General features: G+C 43.7%; 1 protein-coding gene across 5 annotated transcripts in view; it reads right to left on the bottom strand.

Moving 5' to 3' along the window:
• The window catches only part of Septin6 (septin 6), a 78,131-nt gene that overhangs the window by 33,418 nt on the left and 22,642 nt on the right, over positions 1 to 22,071 (bottom strand). For all 5 annotated transcript variants that reach the window (XM_027431927.2, XM_027431928.2, XM_027431925.2 and 2 more), the window contains exons 3-4: positions 20,413 to 20,608; positions 748 to 934 (exon numbers count right to left, since the gene is read on the bottom strand). In XM_027431927.2, coding sequence (XP_027287728.1) covers positions 748 to 934; positions 20,413 to 20,608 — 383 coding nt within the window. The remainder of the gene's footprint in view (positions 1 to 747; positions 935 to 20,412; positions 20,609 to 22,071) is intronic.

The following is a 22,071-nucleotide window of genomic DNA, read 5'->3' as shown; positions in this document are numbered from 1 at the left end:
TACAAGTGTATACACACATGCAAACATGCATACACACACAACCAACATGCAGACATATACAAATGGAAAAGAAAAAATGATGAAATAACATATGTAAGTACATAGTGCCTGGTATATGACGAATGTTAAGGAAGAAAAATCCCAGTAATTAGACTTTTTAAAGAAGCCAATGTTGAATTTGTTTTGTTTTTATGGTGCTAGGAATTGAATCTAGAGCCTTGCCCATGGTTGTAGGGCTGGTTCAGCAGTTTAGAGCACTCCTTGATCTTGCAGAAGACCTACGTTCGGTTTGCAGCACCCATGTGGTAGCTCACAACCATCCTCAACTCCAGTTCCAGGGAGTCCGACATCCTCTTTTGAACTCCTTCAGCACCAGGCATGCAAGTGGTGTACAGATAAACATATATGCAGATGAAGTACTCGAAAACATAAGATTAAAAATCTAAAACTCATGTAAAGGAAACAATGATACTTTGCCAGCGCCAAAACCAACACCCTTAGACGTAAACAGCTACCTTCCTTACATTCATTCTTATTTCCAAGACACTTAGGACAAATTCATCCTAATAGTAGGAACCCAGATGGCAAAGCATATGACATAATGCAGGATGTGTAACATCACCCTTATGGGGGAGGGGAACAAAGGGTTGGATTAAGATGCCACAAAACCTCTGCTGGCATCCAGCATCCCATGTACATTACATCAGGAAGAGTCCAGGTTGCTCAGCCCCAGCTCCTGCCTCATACCTTACTGTCGAGCTTCTTCATGGTTACTAGGTCCAGAGACTTAAGTGAATGTCCTGTGGGGGCAATGAAGTACAAGCAGACATGGATTCGGGAGTCGTGGTAGGTGTGCAGTACTCTCCGGATCTTCAGCTCCTCCTGCAGATAGGCCTCAAACTGAGCATCTATGAATTCCACGATGGGTTTATAGCTAGAGAGGAGAGGAGAGAAATGGCATCATGTGCTTGCTTGGATTTTGACATAGTCAGTCCCACTTGGAAATGCAAAGTGTCCTCTGTAATTGGACCTCCCACATCTACTTGGGCTTCTCCATGTCTTCTCAGTGGGCTCTTACACTGATACCTTTAGCTGCCTTCTTGGTCCACACATGAGCCCAATTTATTTCTTCACTGTGGAACGCCCATCAATCTTTCCTCATCGCATCCTGCCTCCGCACACCTCAGGGCTCAGTTCATTGCCTCCTTCCTATGGCCTTCTTCCTCTACTTATGCCCCAAATCTCTTCTGTGGCCCAGCAGGGTAAAAACCTACACAGGGCATTGGATTGTTTGCTGCTGCTTTACGGGAATCAATATTTTCTGAGATTCACTGTGTCTTCCTGAAGGAGAGGACCTGTGAAGGGAACTTGTCTATCTCCCAGCAGGCAATGTGGAATCCACTGATGGGATATGTAGTTGGGCCCTCAATCTAAGCCCATGAGTTGCTTCGTATATCTCCCTGCCACACCCTGTCTTTGTACTGAAGCTATGGATACATGACCTTTTTATGACCCAGGCTGGGGGATTTTGTCACAGTGCTGTGGGATCTTTAGTTTTTTGTTTTTGTTTTTTGTTTTTTTGGTTTTTCCAGACAGGGTTTCTCTGTGGCTTTGGAGGATGTCCTGGAACTAGCTCTTGTAGACCAGGATAGCCTCGAACTCACAGAGATCCACCTGCCTCTGCCTCCCGAGTGCTGGGATTAAAAGCATGTGCCACCACCAACGCCTGGCCTTTAGTCATTCTTGCAGCAATGAGTGAAACATCCCAATTAACAACCTTGACAGCCACATATTTTTCCACTTCTCATTTAAGCACCCAGACAAAATTTTATAAATCTACTTCCTCCAGCTTCTACACAGGAACCCCAGTTCACTGAAAATACATGGAAAGCTCCCCTAGGCAGCCTCCTTGACTCAACAAGACACTTATTTGTTGGTTGGTTGGTTGGTTGGTTGGTTAGTTTTCAAACAGGGTCTCCTTATAGCCTTGGTTGGTCTGGAACATGCTATGTAGACCAGGCTGGCCTCAAACTCACAGAAATCCGCCTGTCTCTGCCTCCCCAGTGCTGGGACTAAAGGGATATGCCACCATGCACAACTCTATTTGTTTATTTTTTGAGACAATGTCTTACTACAAAGCTGTAGTGGTTTGAAAGAAAATGTCTCCCAAAGGGAGTGACACTATGGCTTTGTTGGAGTAGGCGTAGCCTTGTTGGAATAAGTGTGTTACTATGGAGGTGGGCTTTGAGGTCTCATATACACTCAAGCCACAGCCAGTAGGCCAGACCACTTTCTGTATAGCCTGTGAGTTAAGATGTGTGAACTCTCAGCTCCTTCTCTAGCACCAGGTCTGCCTGCATGCTGCCGTGTCCCACCATGATGATAACGGACTAAACCTCTGAACAGTAATCGAACCACCACAACTAAATGTTTTCCTTTATAAGTGTTGGCATTATGGGGCTGGAGAGATGGCTCAGTGGTTAAGAACACTGGCTGTTCTTCCAGAGGTCCTGAGTTCAATTCCCAGCAACCACATGGTGGCTCACAACCATCTGTAATGAGATCTGGTGCCCTCTTCTGGCCTGCAGGGACACATGCAGACAGAACACTGTATACGCAATCCTCCTCCTCCTCCTCCTCCTCCTCCTCCTCCTCCTCATCATCATCATCATAAAGAGTTGGCATTGTCATGGTGTCTCTTCACATAGAAACCCCGACTAAGACAATAGCCTAAGCTGGTGTGGAATTCCTGTAGCTCAGGCTGGCCTTAAACTCATGAACCTTCTACCTCTGTTTCCTGAGTACTAGAATTACATATGTGTACCACCACAGCTGATTCAGCAAGGCCTCCTAAACATAAGTGAGCTGAAGGTATATAGTAGTTGCTAAGGTAGAGAAAGATATTTTCTTCAGTACTGTAGCCACTGGTGAGTTGCCCATGCTTCTGTAACTAATCCTTTATCTATGCTCCTATAAGTAACTCATACACCCAAAGGTATACAACTAGAAAATGGAGCTGGGGAGATTTCTCAGTGGTTAAAAACACCTGCCTTCAAGCCTGAAGACCGGACTTTGATTCTCAGAGCGCACATGATAAAGACTAGCTCTTGTGGTTGCCCTCTGACCTTTATACATTCATTGTAATATGCATACACACGTGCACAAGCATGTGAGCACATGTACACACAGACATACAAATGAATGCAAATGTAATTGCTAAAATAGCTCTATTACAAATATAAAAGAGGGCTACTTGGGAAGAGAAAGGAGATCAGTAGGAGAGGAAGAAGAGAAGGTAATGGGGAGTGAATATAATAAAAAACACACTATCTACATGCACAAAAGACTCACGATGAAACTCATTATCATGCATAATTAATATATGTTACTTTTTAAACCTTCAAAAAAGAATAGTCAGTCTACTCTTCCTCCCTGTCCTGCGCCTTGCTGGAAACTTCTTTCTTCCTAGCCCTGTCTACACTAGAGCCACCCCAACTGCCTTAACATTTTTTTCCTTTTTTTTTTCTTTCAGGCTGGATAAGGGTAATCTTTCTTTTTCTTAAAAGCACTTATTTATTGTGTACGTATGTAGGTGTGTGCTATAAGTGTGGAAGTCAGAGGACAGTTTGTGTGAGTCAGTTCTCTCCTTTCACCCCGAGAGATTCAGGGATGGAGGAACTCGGGTCATCAGCATCTTTACCCGCTGCACCACCTCACCTGCCTCTGCGTCACCCCTTGACCACATCATCATCTTTCTGCTCTAACTAGGTCATCTCAGTTTCAGCTCTCCGCCTCTCATTCTCTCCTTGGTTTGCATGCTGCCTCTCCACTGGAGATGCTTCCTCCCTTCAGGGAAGAAGAGGCTCATTACCTCAGCCCAGGGCAGGGAGTTTTCAGATCCCACCACTAGAAGAGAACACGATCAAAGGAAGGTATGAGCCCATGCAACACCTCCCACCTGCAGCAGCTCCCAACCTGAGCCTTTGTGAAAGAGCTCCCCTAGGAAAGGGGAGGAAAGCAGCATTTAAAAAAAGAATCACAGAACCCTGCATCCTGAAAGCTGCATTCAGGAAGAGACCCAGGTGCAGGGTATCTCTGGCACCCCAAAGAAAAAAATCTAAAAACATTGCTCTTTCTTTCTTCCTTTGATCCTCCCTCCCCCCACCCAGCCAAGACTGTCTTGAAACACAAATGATCCCTTGGCAGCAAAGAGTCATAGAAGGTTCCTGAAGAATTCATAGTGAGAATAGAGGACACATCCCTCAGACATAGCTAATTTTTAGATGGGTAGCTGCTTTGAATTATATGACCAGGGCAAGGGTTTGCTTTCCTCTATTACATAACTTCTTTTTTTTTTTAGTTTTTGTTTCACACAAAGGGGTGGAGGAGACAGAGAGCAGATTTTTCTTAGCTTCCTTCCTCTTGAACCACTGAAACGCTGTGTTCATCTTATTCCCACTGCCCCTGGCTCTCAGAGTCTCTGAAGAGGTACAGAGATCAGACCAGCCAAACCAGCCAATCAGGCACCAGGATTTGGGTTTCAAGGGATCTGAAAGATGGGTGACTCATCTTTGTGTCAGTCAGCTTTGTATCATCAGCGTCTGGCCTGCTGTCTGGCATACAGCAAGGATTCTGCCTACTGCTCTGAGTTCTTTCACCCCTGCCCCCATGGCTGATCTTCCCACAGTGGTCATCTCTTCTCCACATGCTGCTTTCCTTACTGAACTCCATTCTAGGGCAAAGAAATCCCTCACTTCAGTATGCAGCTGCATTGCCAACTGTTTCCTTTTTTCTTCAAGGCACTGCTTTTCTCATGCCCCTCCCAAGAGTACGTTTCTAGATGACCCACACCCTAGTGCCATGGAGGGCTGTAGAAGATAGCTTTCTTCTAGCACTTTCTTCCCTGGCAGACTCTATCCTTCCTCATCACTCCAATTAATCTTTCCCCTTTTAAGGCAACAAGTTCAAGACTTTAATGGAGCAACCACACAATTCTTCTTTTCTAACGTGTATAGGTGTTTTGCCTGCATATATGTCTATGCCCCACATGCGTGTCTTGAGTCCACGTAGGCCAGAGAGTGTGATAGATCCCCTGGGACTGAAGTTAGAGATAGTTGTAAAGCCCCATGTGGATGCTGGGAATTGAACCTGGGTCCTCTGCAAGAACAACCGATGCTCTTAACTGCTGAACAACCTCTCCAGCCCTATTCATACAATCCTAATGGAGTCCACAGACCTCCAATAAGCTTATAAATAGAATTTAGAGAATCCCCAAACTTGGACAGGAACAAAATACATCTCTAACTGCACTTTGGCAGTTTCCTCAGTTAGAAACCAAGGCAATGGCCAGGCAGTGGTGGCACATGCCTTTAATCCCAGCACTTGGGAGGCAGAGGCAGGCGGATCTATGTGAGTTCGAGGCCAGCCTGGTCTCCAGGGCGAGTGCCAGGATAGGCTCCAAAGCCACAGAGAAACCCTGTCTCAAAAAACCAAAAAAAAAAAAAAAAAAAACAGGAAAGAAAGAAACGAAGGCAATAATCTATAGTGTTGTTTGCAGCACCTGTGACTTTTCTATCCAGTAGGAATCACTCATATTTTCCTTTCCTAGTCCAGTGGTTGCACATCTGTCAAAATAGCATCTACATCTGTTATAGCTTCTATATTCTGATAATTATGAAGCCTGCAAATAGATACTGTTATTTCAGGTCTTAACAGAGAAGTGTATGGGTTACTAAAACATAATTTGAAAATATTTTGGTAATTGCATTTTTGATACAATTGGTACATTTTAGGCATTCAGAAGTTATTTTGAGAATGAGTCCAGAGTTCACAGCACCGTATTAGAGGTGCCAATTGTCCAAATACTTCTTCATTTCTGGCAGTGAGATGTACTATGGAGACACTACAATAGTGTACTGAATAGAAACTACTGGAAGTTCAGTTACTTTTGATACCATAACCAAGGATGGCTTCTGTGCGGGTGCAATATCTGAGTGGTAAGAATGAGTAGCACTAGCAAGCCACAGTAAGGTCCAGGAGAACATAGTCCAAGCAACATGAATGTAATAATGGTCCCAAGGCAGAAACCAGCCTGACAAGTTTAGGCAACAGGAAGAAAGGCAGGGAGCTAAAATTTAGTGCATGAAAGAGGAATGAGAAACTATCAACCATGGCCACACAACAGAAACTGCCTACATGTCCATCAACTGATGACTGAATAAAGGGATTACAAACTAGCCATACAATAAAGTATCTTTAGCTTTAAAGAAACTCTCATATAACCTGCCTGATACATGCCAGGCCCTGGCTTCAAACCCCAACATTGAAAATCAGGGAGGAGTGGGAGGGAGGGAGACACTCATGCACAAATTCCTTATGATACATCTAGAATAACGAAATTCATAGAGACAGAAAATATAGTGCTTCCTGGAAGCGGAAGTGGGAAGGGAATGGACAGATAAAAATATTAGGTAGGAGACTTAAAACTTTCCAGTTTAGGACAACTCTGTAGTAATCTCTGTTCTGCCTTTACCCTAGGACTGGATTATGTTGCTCTTGCCACTTGCTCTTGTTGCTTCACTGACAATAGGTTTTGTATCAAGCCTAAATCTTTTTCTTTAGACTAAAAGGGGAATTGTAGTGAGATATCTATCCCGCCCATACCTGTAGCGCAGATCACACCTGTTTGGGCGGGGTCACAGGTGCGGACTTGAAGGAGAGTGGGTTTTAGGTCTAGGGTCAGGACAGGTCAGTCGGGTCACAGAGGGCAGCCTGGGTGACTCCTTGGAGCTGGAACTTGCAGCGCTCACCCGCTTCTTGTGTAAGTGCATTCTCCCCGAATAAAGTTACATTAACCTATTTTGAGACTAGTCCCTCGAATCGTGATCTGTGCATCCACACAGCTGTCCAGTAAGTTTCCTTTGTGGGTGAAGCATATGTGTGGGAACTACATAGAGGAAATGGGTGAACAACAGATAGCAGTGGTGGTGATTGGTGTATTAAATGCCGTTGGGCTATTCATTGTACCTGAGTTTTGTCAAGAGCCTCAGTAGCTTGGGTACACATTAAAGTCTGAAAAGTGCTGGCGTCTGCCAACTACCTGTTCAACTACCTAATTTTCCCCCAGAGACATGAGCACCAGGCAGCCATCTACAGAGTATGTTTCTTTCCCCCACCACCCACACACCTAGAGGTGAGATAAGGTGGGCAAGCATATAGCTCTTCTAGACAATCCATCTAGCCAATTCCTCCTACATGCCTCTCTTCATTGGAGACCTAATCCGTCTTCATTTGGTCCAATCATTCTCCCCACTCTAGGTGATTACAAGGTACCTGCTAACAACTCAACGTTCAGTCTCCAAATGCTGTGACTGCCTTCACTTCATACCTTCAGCTGCCTCTGATACCTACCCAAGAAATCCTTGCTGTAACACCCAACTCTCTGACCACAACCTGGTGTCTACCTAGCTGTCTTATGTCTTTGGTCCTCCTTTACATGATTTATCTCCTAAGAATACTAATATTCAGGAATCTGGCCCCTTTCCTTATTTCACAGGATATAAATGTCTTCCGTCTTCCGCGTCTCAGCTCCTTTGACAAAGCTGAATCACATGACTGCTCAATTGAACCATGTTTTGTTTTTGAGAGCAGGATCTTGCTATGTTGGCTAGGCTTGTCTTGAACTCTTAGGCTTAAGCAATTTTCTAGCCTTTCTCTTAGGTGGGACTACAGATGTGCAACACTGTGTCCATTATGAAACATTCTTATCAACACCTTCATCTGTGTTCAGTCCCACCCTGCTGGCCTAGTAAAATTAGGGAACTGAATAAATGTCAGGCGCTGACCACTCCATTGGTGTCAATGCTGGCTGAAAGTAAAGACAAAATGACGTGTCCTGATGCTTTTATAAATTCATGGCCTTCCAAGTCCCACATGGCCTGGGTCCCTGAACCCTGGCTAGGGGTAACAAGGGAATAAAGAAAGGACAGACACACAGACACACGTACAGTGGAAGCTGGGACCAGGTTGGGCTCTGCTACCTATACATCCACCACCTGGAAGCTCAGTGTGTTTATTAGGTCCAGTGCAGGTTTGAAGGCAAGCGAGTCTCTGTAGAGATCTCTGTAGGAGCAGTGTCGGGCTGTAAACACCTGGGAGGAGGAAGGGGCAGTTGCTAGCCTTTGCACACACTGATTAATCATAGACACTTCTACTCCAAGTCCCAAAAGGAGTTTTGCTATTTCTTTTGAGCCTGAACCCAAGGGATAACAGCTTTTCCAATTGCCCCCATGTGTCTGAGGCCTTGGGATATCATTGACATGGCCATGCCCATGTCAAAATACATATTCAATCAGGACTTTACTCTTTCATCGACCCCCTACTAACTTCTTATGAACCTCCAGAGCAACATAATCGCCCTTAGTACTTGGCCTTGATTGGCTCTTTCCCACTGATCTCACTGATCATTCCAGACTTTCATTTGATTTCTCAAGTTCCTATGACTCTTTATCTTTTCTGGACATGATAATCTGACAGCTTACTTTACCAGCAAAGCTGGAGCTACAAAGCTCATACAACCTCATTGCCCTTTCTTTAAAAACGGACCCACCATCCCATTTCCTTCTAATCTGAAGATGAATTATCTCATCTTCTCAAGGAGTGTTATCCTTGTGCACGTGGTCTCATCCCCTTCAAGCTCTTGGAATCCTTGCTCCATCTCCTCTCTTCCTACTGAGACTTTACCCTCAACTTATGAAGATACAGAAGTCTTCCCTCATCTCAAAAGAGAACCTTTCTTTTTTTTAAAAAAAAAGATTTATTTATTTATTTATTTATTTATTTATTTATTATGTATACAGTGTTCCATCTGCATGTATCCCTGCAGGCCAGAAGAGGGCACCAGATCTCATAATGGATGGCTGTGAGCCATCATGTGGTTGCTGGGAATTGAACTCAGGATCCCTGGAAGAGCAGTCAGTGCTCTTAACCTCTGAGCCATCTCTCCAGCCCAAGAGAACCTTTCTTAACCCAACCCAATCCTCCTCAACTCTGAACTTCCCCAGTCTTGCTCCCGTGCCTTCCTTTCCCTAAGCAGTCAAGTTTAAAGTCTGTACCTAGAACGAGTGCTCAATAAATATTTATTGGATGGAGAGAGGTTTTTTTCTTTTCTTTTCAGATTTTTTTCAAGACAGGGTCTCATGTAGTCCAAGATGGCTTCAAACCCACTATGCAGCAGAAAACGACCTTGAATTTTTGTAATGGATGGTTATTAACACAGAGACCCACAACTAGACAACATAAACAGTGAGAAACCTTGAAGCACTCAGCCCTAAATGGGATGTCTTTATCAAACCCTTCCCTTCTAGGCTCAGTGATGTTTGTATTAGAAAAGGGGGAAAAGACTGTAAAAGCTAAAAGTGGTGGATGACTCCAAGGAGCAGCATTTCAGACACAACAGGGCCGATGCCCACATGAACCCACAGAGACTGTAACAGCGCACACAGGACTGCAGAAATTCCAACCAGACAGAATTCCAGCCCCGAGTAGGGAAAGTGCATACAAAGTCCCACCCCTAACCAAGAAGCTACTCGCAATTGATTCTTCCTGGGAGAGGGAAAAATCAGTTTTCTCCAACACAGTGACAGTGGATATATCAACCATATTCCAGCGTAGGCCCCATGATCAGTGGCTGTTGATCAACACTCAACAGACTCCATAGTTTTCTGTGTGCTTTTTTGTTATGGTTTGATATTTTTTCTTTCTGATTTGGGTTTTGTTGTTTTGTTGTTTTGTTTATTCTGTGTTCTTGTTTTTTTTTTTTCTCTCTCTCTCTCTCCTTTGGGTAGAGGGAAAACTTGGAGGAGGGAAAAGAATATGACCAAAATGTATTGTATGAAAAAAATACTTAGTTTTTTTTAAATGAATATGGCTGTGTAACCTGCATGCAGGTATGTACACCATGTGGATGCAGTGCCCTTGGAGGCCAGAAGAGGGCATTAGATTTCCTAGTACTGTACTTATAGTTATGGCTATGGGCTTCTATGTGGGTGCTAGGAATTGAATCTAGGTCCTCTGGGAGAGTACCCAGTGCTCTTCACTGCTGGGGCACCTCTCCAATCCCCAGATTCATTTTATTTTTAATCACATGTACATGTGGGACTGATATGTGCACATGACTATGGATGTTTGGGGAAGCTGGAGGTATCAGATCTCCTGGAGCGACTGTTTTATAGGTAGCTATGAGCTACCAGACATTTGTGCTGGGAATTTAACTCTGTCCTCTGGAAAAGTACTCTGTACTTTAGTCCTATGACCTTCAACTTTTGATCCGACTACCTCTGTCCACCAAGTGCTGGACCTACTGGCATGTACCACCATGCCAAGATTCAAATAGAACGTTCCTGAAAATAATGATCTGTTTATTTAAAAAAAAAAAAACTCTAATTCACTCTTCAACTCACTTCAACTACCAAATGTCAGCGGCGTAGTTAATCCGTCAAATGGATACCTTTGGTATCAAATGATGAAAACTTATGGGTACTGTCTTAGGGTTTACTATTGTTGTAAAGAGACCCCATGACCATGGCAACCCTTACAAGGAAAACATTTCATTGAGGGGGCTCAGTTAAAGTTTCAGAGGTTCAGTTCTGAAGGGGAGCATGACAGCGTGCAGGCAGACATGGTGCTGGAGCTGAGAGTGTTACATGTTGCAGACAACAGGAAGTCGACTGACTGTCACACCAAGTGAAAGCTTGAGAAAAAGACCTCAGAGCCCGCCTCCACAGTGACACACTTCCTCCAACAAGGCCACACCTCCTAATAGTGCCACTTCCTTTGAGGACCATTTTCTTTCAAACCACCACAGGTACTCTATTTTCTCTACCAATGTATATCTCATGCATTCATTCATCACGTACTGAATATCACCTACAATCAGGGTGGCTAACACATACTCATTCTTGATGACTTCAAGACTTAGCTTAGCCTTTCCTGACTTTCACTTCTCTTACAAATCTACACTCTGGACTCTCACAACAAGCTTTGACAAATTGCTGTCCCTCCCTGTTTTCACACCCTGAAACCCTCATATCTATATTACTGTACTTAACCCCACTATGCAGAATCTGCATACATATTCATCCCCTCCGCTAAACTGAAAGCTCCTTAATACAGGCTGTGCTTTATATTTCAGCGATGGGCTAGTAGGATTGGACAGGGGGTAGAGGCGCTTGCACCTGAGCCTGAGTACCTGAATTTGATGCCCTGGGGCCTACATGGTAGGAGAGAAACAACTCCCACAGGCTGTCCTCTGACCTTCAGGCATATACCAGCTCACTAACACAGCTGCTGTGGTGTAGCCATTTCCTCAGAAACAGAGACATTCCATACTGTAGAAAAGCGCCTTAATCCAGATGGTAAACAATTCAAAATAGCTTCAGGAAGTCCCTGAAGCTGACCAAATTCACTAGGTTCCTCCCTTCAAAGAGTAAGCAATAAAGACTGCTGGGAGTCCTCTCAGTCTACCCAACCTATAAAGAGGACTTTGAAATAAGCCAAGCTGCAAAGAAGACTCTCAGACTACACCAGCTGCCTGGAACAAGCAGAAACCAGCCAAGCAGCCTGAAAGGGGTTTAGATCAGCTGAATCAATCTTAAAGGACACTCTGTAACCTGTTGAGCTACCTGCAGGCTTTGCAGTGTGCTCCAGGTTTCCCAGGTTTTGTGAGGTATCACCATGCTAGGGTGGGCTTTGGTGATGCAGCTGTCTTTGAGTCATTTCTGCTCCTATAAGTGACCTCCCCACCCATATTCCTGTAAGTAACCCCAATAAAACCCATTGGTTCACCAAATTGGATTTCGGTGTTATCAATACTTTGGTTAGTCATGGGCTCCTTATCTGGGGTGAGTACATGTGTGTACTGTGCCTCCCCAGGAAAAATCCTGCCACACAACATTGCCCTCACACGCACACATAATAAATAAATAAGTAAATACATAGTTTCTTAGTGTCACTAGCCTCTCACACTGTTCCTGTCACATTATAGACATTTAGCAGTTGATAAACTGAACAAGATCCTCAATATCCATTTAGATGCTAAGTTTTGTGAATTCTCTCTCGAATCTGGCCCCTCCTCTCTATCCTATCACTTCCTGTTCCTGTTTAAGCCTTCATCATCTCACTTATTGTCAATTGCTGACCCGTCCTCCTTACCTCCCCTCACACACTGCCTTATCTCTTTCCCCCAGCTTTTTAAATCCAAAGTCTACACCTACTTTATCTATTTCCTTTTTTAAAACAGCATCCTTGAAATTTCCTTCCAACTATACAAACAATCCATGGATGCATTCTTCCTGCTTCATTAGTGGTCACTATTTTCTTTCTGTTGAATATCTTTTCAGCACTTTCCTGTATATTTAGATGCAGATAGAGAGAGGATAATTCATTGTGTGAGGAGGGGGAATTTCCACAAATGACACCATGAGAGAACATCTCATTTTGTAACAGCATAACCTGATACTGCATCCATGTGTATACAAACTGCAAATACAGTCCCATGGTATGATTGAATCACAGCTAATGTAGCTGCATTATTGATGGACATGTAGGCAGGTTAAAGGTTTCAAATTTGATAGCCAATGCTGCAGTGAACACTATTGCTTCCTATAAGCATGTGTTTTTCTGGGCATCATAAAGAAAAGTGGAATTGCTGGGTCATGAATTATTCACATTCAAAAATTTAAGGGATGCTGCCAAATTTGTCCTCCAAAAAATCTGTATCAATTCATACACCCACGTGAATGAAACTCCCTGGTGGTAGTGGCTATGATATCATCTTTTATTTTTGCAAATCTGAGAGGGAAAAAAATCATTCTTTTATTTTGCATTTCCCTAATTGCTGGGGAAGCTGAATGAGCATCATTTCATAATGTTGACTGTTCCATTTGTATTTCCCTTCCAGTCAATTATCTGTTTATCACTCATGGAATTACAGAAGCCCTTCTTACATTTAAAATCCTTTTCTATTACATAGGTTACAAACTTTTTTTCTATTTTTTCATTTATATTAGAAACAAGCTTGTTTTACATGTCAATCCCAGTTCCCTCTCCCTCTCCCCTCCCCTGCACCCCCACTAACCCCCTATCCCATCCCCTTTCTGCTCCCCAGGGAGGGTGAGACCTTCCATGAGGGATCTTCAAAGTCTGTCATATTGTTTGGAGCAGGGCCTAGGCCCTCCCCTGTGTGTCTAGTCTGAGAGAGTATCCCTCTATGTGAAATGGGCTCCTAAAGTCCATTCGTACACTAGGGATAAATACTGATCCACTACTAGAGGCCCCATAGATTGCCCAGGCCTCCTCACTGACACCCACATTCATGGGATCTGGAACAGTCCCATGCTGTTTTCCCAGCTATCAGTCTGGGGTCCATGAGCTCCCCCTTGTTCAGGTCAGCTGTTTCTGTGGGTTTCACCAGCCTGGTCTTGACCCCTTTGCTCATCATTCCTCCCTCTCTGCAACTGGATTCCAGCTCAGTTCAGTGTTAAGCTGTGGGTGTCTGCTTCTGCTTCCATCAGCTACTGGATGAAGGCTCTAGGATGGCATATAAGGTAGTCATCAATCTCATTATTGGAGAAGCACATTTAAGGTAGCCTCTCCACTGTTGCTTAGATTGGTTATAAATGTTTTTGTTCCAGCTGTAGTTTGTTTTCACTTTTGCTTTATGTTATTTTACATTTCAAAATGTAAAATACTTTTTGGAAAAAAATGTCCTATTTTATAATTTTGATCCACACGTGTTTGGGTATGTACATATGAGTGCAAATGTCTGCCACAGAGGCATTAGATCCCTTGGAGCTGGAGTTATAGTAACTATGAGCCGCCTGATGTAGGTGCAGAGAATCAAACTCAAGTCCTCTGGAAGATCAGTGTGTGCTCTTAGCCGTGAAATCATCACTCCAGCCCCAAACTGCTTTTCCTCTAGTTAACTTAGACCTAACAACTCTTTTCTTCTGTGATTTTTAGACTTTGTTTCACAACTTGAAAAGCTTTCTGCAGTCTCAAAGTTATAAAAATATTCCCCGACCTTTTCTCTTCATATTTTTAGAATTTGTTTTTATTCCAGCAGGAATCTATTTTTGTATTGGCGTTTGTGTGAGAGGGTCTCATTTTATGTTTTTCTAAATGGATGGCCTATTTTTCACAGCACCACTTCTTGAACAGACCATTCTGTCCCTGCTGACTTATAGATGTGACATTTCCATGCAAACGTGCATCTGACCTTGGACTCGACTTTCTGTTCTATTGCCTTCTCCCCATTCTGATGCCATATGTCCCATTCACATGTAAGAATGGCAACCCAGTTTCTACCTACAATCTCCTGGGAATGATCAGTCCTAGATACAATGGTCATGCTGCCAAACCCAATAGATTAAAAAAAATTCTCCTGTTCTTGGACTCCGATTATCACTTCCTTCTAAATGCTACTCCCCTTCTTATCAATAAAAATCATGACTATAATAATACCTTCTATTTATTAGGTAGTTACTGTGCCAGACATGGTTACAGCATTATTTTGGGTCATTCATGTCAAGTATGTTATACCATAGTCTGATATTGTAAAGATTATCCCATTTTACAGGTGACTTTAAAACTGACGCATAGACAATTGGACTATTTTGCCAAAGGTCCCTCCCTGATCTAGCAAATGGCAATATGGGATCTGAACCTAGGCCTGTCAGAGACCAAAGCTCAAATTCCTAGACACTTTTCTCTCTAGCCTATCTTGAAAACTCACTCCTGGGTTCCCTTTTCTCCAGCACTCACTATTCCCTTTTTTCTTTCATGTATTAGTAGTATTTGGAGTTTTTATGTCTTGGTTGCTTGTTTTGGTGGTGTTTGTTTATTTTGAGACAAAGTCTCACTGTGTAGTCCTAGCTGGCCTTGAACTCAATCAGTAGACCAGGCTGGCCTCGAACTCACAGAGATCTGTCTGTCTCTGCCTCCTAAGTTGTGGGATTAAAGATACATACCACCATGTCCTGCAAGTTTGTTGTTGTTTGTTCACGTGTGTGCATACGTGTGCATGTGTGTTTAATTTTAGACAACATCCCATGATGTAACTAACCTGGCCTTGAACTCAGTCAGCAATTGAAGCTGGCCCTGAATTCCTGATCTTCTTGCCTCCATGTCTCACGTGCTGGGATTCCAGACATCCATCACTATGAATATAAAATATTCCCAATCTATTTGTCTGTTTGTTTTGTACAGGGTCTCATGTACCCTAGGCTAACTATGCAGTGAGGGTGACATTGAACTTTAGAGTCTCCTGCTTCTACCTTCCTGATGCTGGAATTACAGGTGTGTGCTGTCATGCTTGGATGCAGTGCTGAGTATCCAACCCAGGATCTCGTGCCTGCTAGGCAAGTACTCTACCTACTGAGGGACATCAACAGTCCCTATTTTAGTTTGTTTGAGACAGGGCTTCACTGTGTAGCCCAAGAAAGCCTCAAATTCTTCATCTTTCTGCCTGTACCTCCTGAAGGCTAGGATTACCAAGTACTGGAGCTACAAAGGGTGCAACACCAAATGTGACTCCCACCATTTTGGGTTGTTTGGTCCTTGTTTAAACATATATGCCACAGAGAGTGCAGGGTGTTGTGACGTCCTTTCCGGTGCAGCTGCACTTACATATCTGTGCTAAAATGCCCCAATACCATGGAGAAAACACTGTTTTTATAGGGCCTGATGCCACTGGCCTACTGTTACAGAGGCCAAGGGAGAAACAGAGGCAAAGCCTGCCTGTGCTACAGATAAAGTTCAAAGTCAGTGTCTACTCAAAATAAGAAAATTTGTAAAATGGCTGGGGATATATATAGCTCAGTATTAGAGTGCTTGTCTAGCATGTAAAAGGTACTAGGTTCAATCCCTGGCACTAAAAGAAAGCACAGTTTTTTATTCCACAAGATTGCAGCTGACTTCATCCTGCTCCCTACCCAAGTCCCTGAGAAGTCTCATCATTTCTGGTTGTTGTTGTTGTTGTTTTCTCTGTGGCTTTGGAGGCTGTCCTGGAACTAGCTCTTGTAGACCAGGCTGGTCTCAAACTCGCAGAGATCCACCTGCCTCTGCCTCCCGAGTGCTGGGATTAAAGGCGTGCGCCACCAACGCCCGGCTGCCTCATCATTTATTTGTTCTTGCAGTATTTGAATTTTAAAATATGTATCTTTCATATATTTTCTTCGTTTAGCTAATTTTTTAAAGACAAGTTCTTAGTATGTTATCCAGACTGCTAAAGTCTCAATCCGCCTACCTCAGTCAACTGAGTGCTATGATTACAGGCATGTGCCACTATACCCAGCTATCAGTTTTAAAATCATGAGAAATGGCTAAGGACATTCTAGAAATAAAACAGAAGTAGATTAGTATCTAAGAGGCAGCGTCTGTTCAGTATTCCTAACCGTCATGATCAAGACACTGTCCATATGTGGAACATCTACAACTCAGAGGACTGGGAGAAATGTCACTGAAGAAGTCCTAAAAACACATGCAGCTGAGTGTGACACTCAATTGACAGGGAGCAGGGCCTATATGGTGCTCAACAAATAAGATTAGCATCATAAGCAATCCTATAAAAAAAGGAGTGGTTGGAGCCAATAAGATGATGCAACAGATTAAGGTACTTGGCTACAGAGCCTGATGACATGAGTTCGACTCCCCAAAGCAGCCCTCTGATGTCCACATGCATGCCATTGTACAAGCACAAAGCGGGCACATGCATGAACACACACAATAAACAATTAATTAGCATGTGAATGTAATTATTTTAAAAAGAGTGTCTTCCTTTTAGAATTTCATAAAAAAACAAAACCAGAATTTGTTTTAGTTCTTGAGAAACTACATGTGGCTGGGCATTGGTGGCGCATGCCTTTAATCGGGAGGCAGAGGCAGGTGAGTTCGAGGCCAGCCTGGTCTCCAGAACGAGTGCCAGGACAGACAGGCTCCAAAGCTACACAGAGAAACCCTGTGTGAGAAAAAAAAAAACTACATATGTACCAGGGGCTAACATTTGAAATAGGTGGAGAGACTGAGGAAAGGAGGGAGAACATGGGGGAAACCAAACTAAGAATGTATGAAAAAGCTTTATGGCAAACTACCACTTTGTAAGCTAATTTCAAATAGAATTTGAGGAGATGGGTCAGTGCTTAAGAACACTGGCTGCTCTTCCAGAGGATCTGGGTTTGGTTCCAGTACCCATGTGGCAGGTCCCAACCACCAGCAATTCCACTTCCAGGGGATTCAACATCCTCTTCTGGCTTCAAAGACACTACGTGAACATGGTGCACATACATACAAGCAGGAAAAACATTCATACACATCAAACAAAATAAATAAATTAAAATACATGTTTTGTTTTCTTACAAAAATAGTGTATAGACTAGAGAGTTCAGTTCTCAGTACCCACTGTGAATGGTTCACAAGCACATATAACTCCAGTTCCACAGGATCCAATGCCCTTTTCTGGACTGCAGGCACCAGTCCTCACATGTACATATATGCCATGCATGTGTACACACACGTGCTCTCTCGAGTGTATACGTACACACACACACACACACACACACACACACACACACACACACCTCCCTCTGAGTTATTGGTCTTGCAGGCCCCAGAGGTTATTACCAATGTTCTTGGTTGCACATCATAACTGGATATTAAGACCTTATTGCTAAGGATAACACATTAGTTTACTGGACACAGAGAAATCAATCAGGAACTGCCCTGAAAATTTCTCCTGGCTAGCTTTCATAGTGCTAGGAGGCTCAGCATAGGCCACTGGGGAAGAAAAGACAGCTTACTCATGGCTAGAGCCCACAGTACTGATCTGCCAGGCAAAATGTCTCCACTTCAGCAATGGCATAACTGTTATGGGGGCAACTAACTACTTTCTGATTTAGGCTGATCCACCCAGGGGAATGCATGCCTGTTACTGTATACTTGGTCAAAGCCTATGGCTGGGATAGTAATAGGTCATAGGGGGGAACCTACTGTTGCTGCTTTGCTGAATGGACATATTATCAAATCTCCCTCTAAATATTTATGTTTATGTCCATAGACCAGTGCTGTTCTCCCCGCTTGCTAAGGCAGGATCTTCCTGCAGCGGGCGGTGGTTAATACAGAAACCCACAATTGGTCAGAGAGCTAAAGTGGCTGTGAGTGCTCAGCCCTACATGGGCTTCTGTACCAGCCCTCAACAATGAATGACTCAGGGAACATCAAAGAAGAGATGGAAGAATGTAAGAGCTGGAATATGAAGAAGAATGCTGGGAAATGGATACAACATAGCCATTGGACTCCTAAATCCAAATTAGCTACAGTTATCTGCACAAAGTCAAGGCAGTCAAGAACATTCCACCACAGAGCAGAGAAAGGCTCATGAGGACCCTTCCCTAACTGAGGAGCTACTGCAGATGAGGACAGCCTGGGCTACAGGGCAAGTTCCATGACAGAGAGGGATACACAGCAAGACCCCATCTCAAACAAAACTAACAAAAACCAAAATAGAACAAAACAATAACAACAACAAAGTCAGGCAGTGCTGGTGCACACCTTTAATCCCAGCACTCAGGAGGCAGAAGCAGGTGGATCTCTGTGAATTTGAGGCCAGCCTGGTCTACAGAGAGAGTGCCAGGACAGCCAGGACTATTACATAGCGAAACCCTATCTCAAAAAACCAAAACAAACAAACAAACAAAAAACGAAATAAAACAAAAATACAAACGAAAACTAGGTGTATTGGTACATTTTAGTCCTAGTAGACAGAGGCAGATGGATTTCTGTGAGTCCGAGGCCAGCTGGATTTACATAGAGAGCTCCAGGCCAGCCAAAGATACATAGTGAGATCTTACTTTGAAAACAAACAAAAAACAAAAAATCCAAACACCGATGGCTTTGGCTCAGCAGTTAAGAGCTTACACTCCTCTTCAAAAGAACCCAAGTTTGAGCCGGGCATTGGTGGCATATGCCTTTAATCCCAGAACTCGGGAGGCAGAGGCAGGCGGATCTCTGTGAGTTCGAGGCCAGCCTGTTCTACAGAGCAAGTGCCAGGATAGGCTCCAAAGCTACACAGAGAAACCCTGTCTCAAAAAAACAAAAATAAAAAAAAGAACCCAAGTTTGATTCCCAACACCCACATTGGGCTGCTCTCAAAAGCCTGCAACTCCAGCTCCTGGGAATCTGGTGCCGTCTTGTGGCCTTTACAGGTGTCTGCGCCAACATGCACATACCACACACATACATACACAAGCACATATGCTTAAAAAGAGAATCACTCTTAAAAAATAAAAGGCTGGGAAGAAGGCTCCGTGGGTAAAGCACTTGCCACAAGAACAAGGATCTGAGTCTAGATCATCAGAACCCATGTAAAGCTGGTGAAAGCAACACACATGTGTAATCCAACAGGTTTTCCAATGGGACTAGAGGCCGAGATAGAATTCACTTTCTGGCCAGCTGGTCTGTTATATGCACAGAAGAGAAATAAAACAAGACAAAACAAACAAAGAACAAAGCAGAAAAACAAACAAAAACAAAACCTCCCAAACAAGGCTGAAAGTGACAACCAACAACTGAGAGGTTGTCCTCTAGTCCTCTACACATGCCCATGGAACCTACGCTGTGGTATATGCACCTGCACTTGCATACATGAACACATACACACAAATATTTTTTCAAGGAATGTTGAGTGACCCTTTCTGTGAGTGCCCTATAAGCTACTCCTCCCCTACCCCAGCCTTTGTCACACCCTCATCTCAGAGCCTCATTCACCCTCACATGCATCCCGGAACCCTTACAGCTTCCTCTGACTCTCCTCCTTCCTCTCTGCTTAGACTTTCTTGGTCCTTCGTCACAGTCCTCCCCTCCACCTGCTGACTTCGTCGAGATCCTGAGGTTTCTGGGAAAGCCTCTCTGACTTCCCTGCATAGAATGGACTGTTCTTGTTCTTGTGGTGGCATTGCAATCTGTCCTTTACCTCTTTGTCCTCTGTACTTCACACAGCGTGCTCCTCTCTACAGAGATTATTTGCTTAAGACAGGCCTTTCCCATGAATGGCTCAGGAGCAGAGATTAAGCCATTTCCATTTAGATTGTTAAAGCGCAGGAGGGCCTGGCACAAGGCTGAACAGAATCAAGGTTCCAGTCACCTGTATTAGATACACGCCCTTCTTTTGGCAGAGTATATGGATTGGCACAGTTGTTGTGGACAGGAGCCCTGAAATGATGCCATGCTTACAAGCTGCCTGCCCACACCATTCTAGGGAGACAGACCCAGCCCCAGATTCTGTGCTGTCTCCAAGACTCCCATGGTAATCCCCTTTCGGTGGTTCCTCCACTCACCTTCCCACCCCACTGCTTTCCTTACCTGTCCTCCTTGTTGATCTGGTCCCCAAAACCCACAGTGCTCACAATCGTGAGCTTAAGCCCCACGTTGCTCTCCTGGAGGTCATAGGTATTAGATCGGAGTTGAACACCTGGCTGTGTGTGGGTGGCTGGCTCCCCCTCGAACTTGGTGTTGAACAGGGTATCCATGAGGGTGGACTTGCCCAAACCTGTCTCCCCTAAAAAGCAAAAGATATCACACAGTGACTATGTAGCCATTACACATCGTATTTCACATATATGTGAAGGGAGAAGTGTATATACTAAAACACTAAATAAAAAATCATGCAGAGGTACATACAATGTATAACATCAATTATATGAAAAAGGAAAGCACAGACAGCTCATAATCACAGAGAATTGAGCTAATTTCCATTTTAACCTTCATAGTTTTTTCTGTTATTTGAAGCTTTACCTTGAGCATATACTGCTTTTAGAGGCAGAGAAATAAATGCTATATGTACAGAATAGGGGGGTATAATTAGCCCTAGAAATAGACTGCAAAGAAATATAATGTATCCTTGTTAATGCTTACCTCTGAACTTATACATAGTTCTCATTTTTCTTTAGTATATAAATAAATGGCAATTGTCAAATCAATGCCCCTTCCTCTCATGCCCTGCCTCAGGTTCTGCCAAGCCTAAATGGTGTTCAATTCCACAGATGTCACAGCTTTGTCTCCCAGTGGGGAGACTGGAGCTAACCTTGGCTTCTCCCAGCCTAGATGACCTTTCAGTGAGACCATTTTTTATCTACTGAGGAATGAACTTAAGCCACAAATTCTTCTTCTTCAATTTCAAACAAACCAGGCATTTGTTTGCTTAACTAACATGTCAGCTGTGTGCCTGTAATAAATCCAACCACCAAAATTTCACACTTGGGCGATGAATGGGGGAAGGATTATGGTGGACTAGTAACAGTTGGGGAGGTTATTCGTGGGAGACTACAGGATATTAAACCACTGCCTAGAATCAAGGAATCTTTGGAGAGTGAGACTTCACAATCACACATTGGAGAGAAGCTGGGGACATGGAGTTAGGCAGGAATCTGTTCGGAAGCCACATCTGGGCTAGGTACTAAAACCACACGAAAACCACTTAAAAGCTCTATGGCTTCAGATTGTATTTGGCTTCTCATCCCACTCTGAGTGAATCAGAAAGACTAGGAATAAAAGTGAGTAGCTAAGCTGGAGATATAGCTCAGTGACTACAGTGTGGTTTAGCATAACTGAAGCCCGAGCAAGGTGGCACACATATCTGTAGTGCTGGCACTCAGGAGATGGAGCCAGACAGGAAGGAGAAGATCAATGTGTTACATATCGAGTTTGAGACCAGGCTGCTCTTTGTACAGGCCCTTAATCCCAGAACTTGGGAGGCACAGACAGGTGAACTAAGCTCAAGGTCAGTCTGGCCTACACAGTAAGTTCAAAAACAGCAGGGGTCATGTAGAGAGACGCTGTCTCAAACAAACAAATAGACAGACAGACAGACAGACAGACAGACAAGTTAATGACTCTGGACCATTCTTTGAACATCTTAGACCACACCGCTTTTTCACTAGCATCATCCCCCTTCTTCCTACCCCTTCCCAACCAAGAAGAGATTGCGTGACCTTTGACTTATCCTCATGGTTGGGGTTAGGT

This window comes from Cricetulus griseus, chromosome X (genome assembly GCF_003668045.3).
Source record: "Cricetulus griseus strain 17A/GY chromosome X, alternate assembly CriGri-PICRH-1.0, whole genome shotgun sequence".
Taxonomy (NCBI): Eukaryota; Metazoa; Chordata; class Mammalia; order Rodentia; family Cricetidae; genus Cricetulus; species Cricetulus griseus.
Note: the sequence above shows the minus strand (reverse complement) of the source record. Positions and strands in the feature narration are given on the sequence as shown.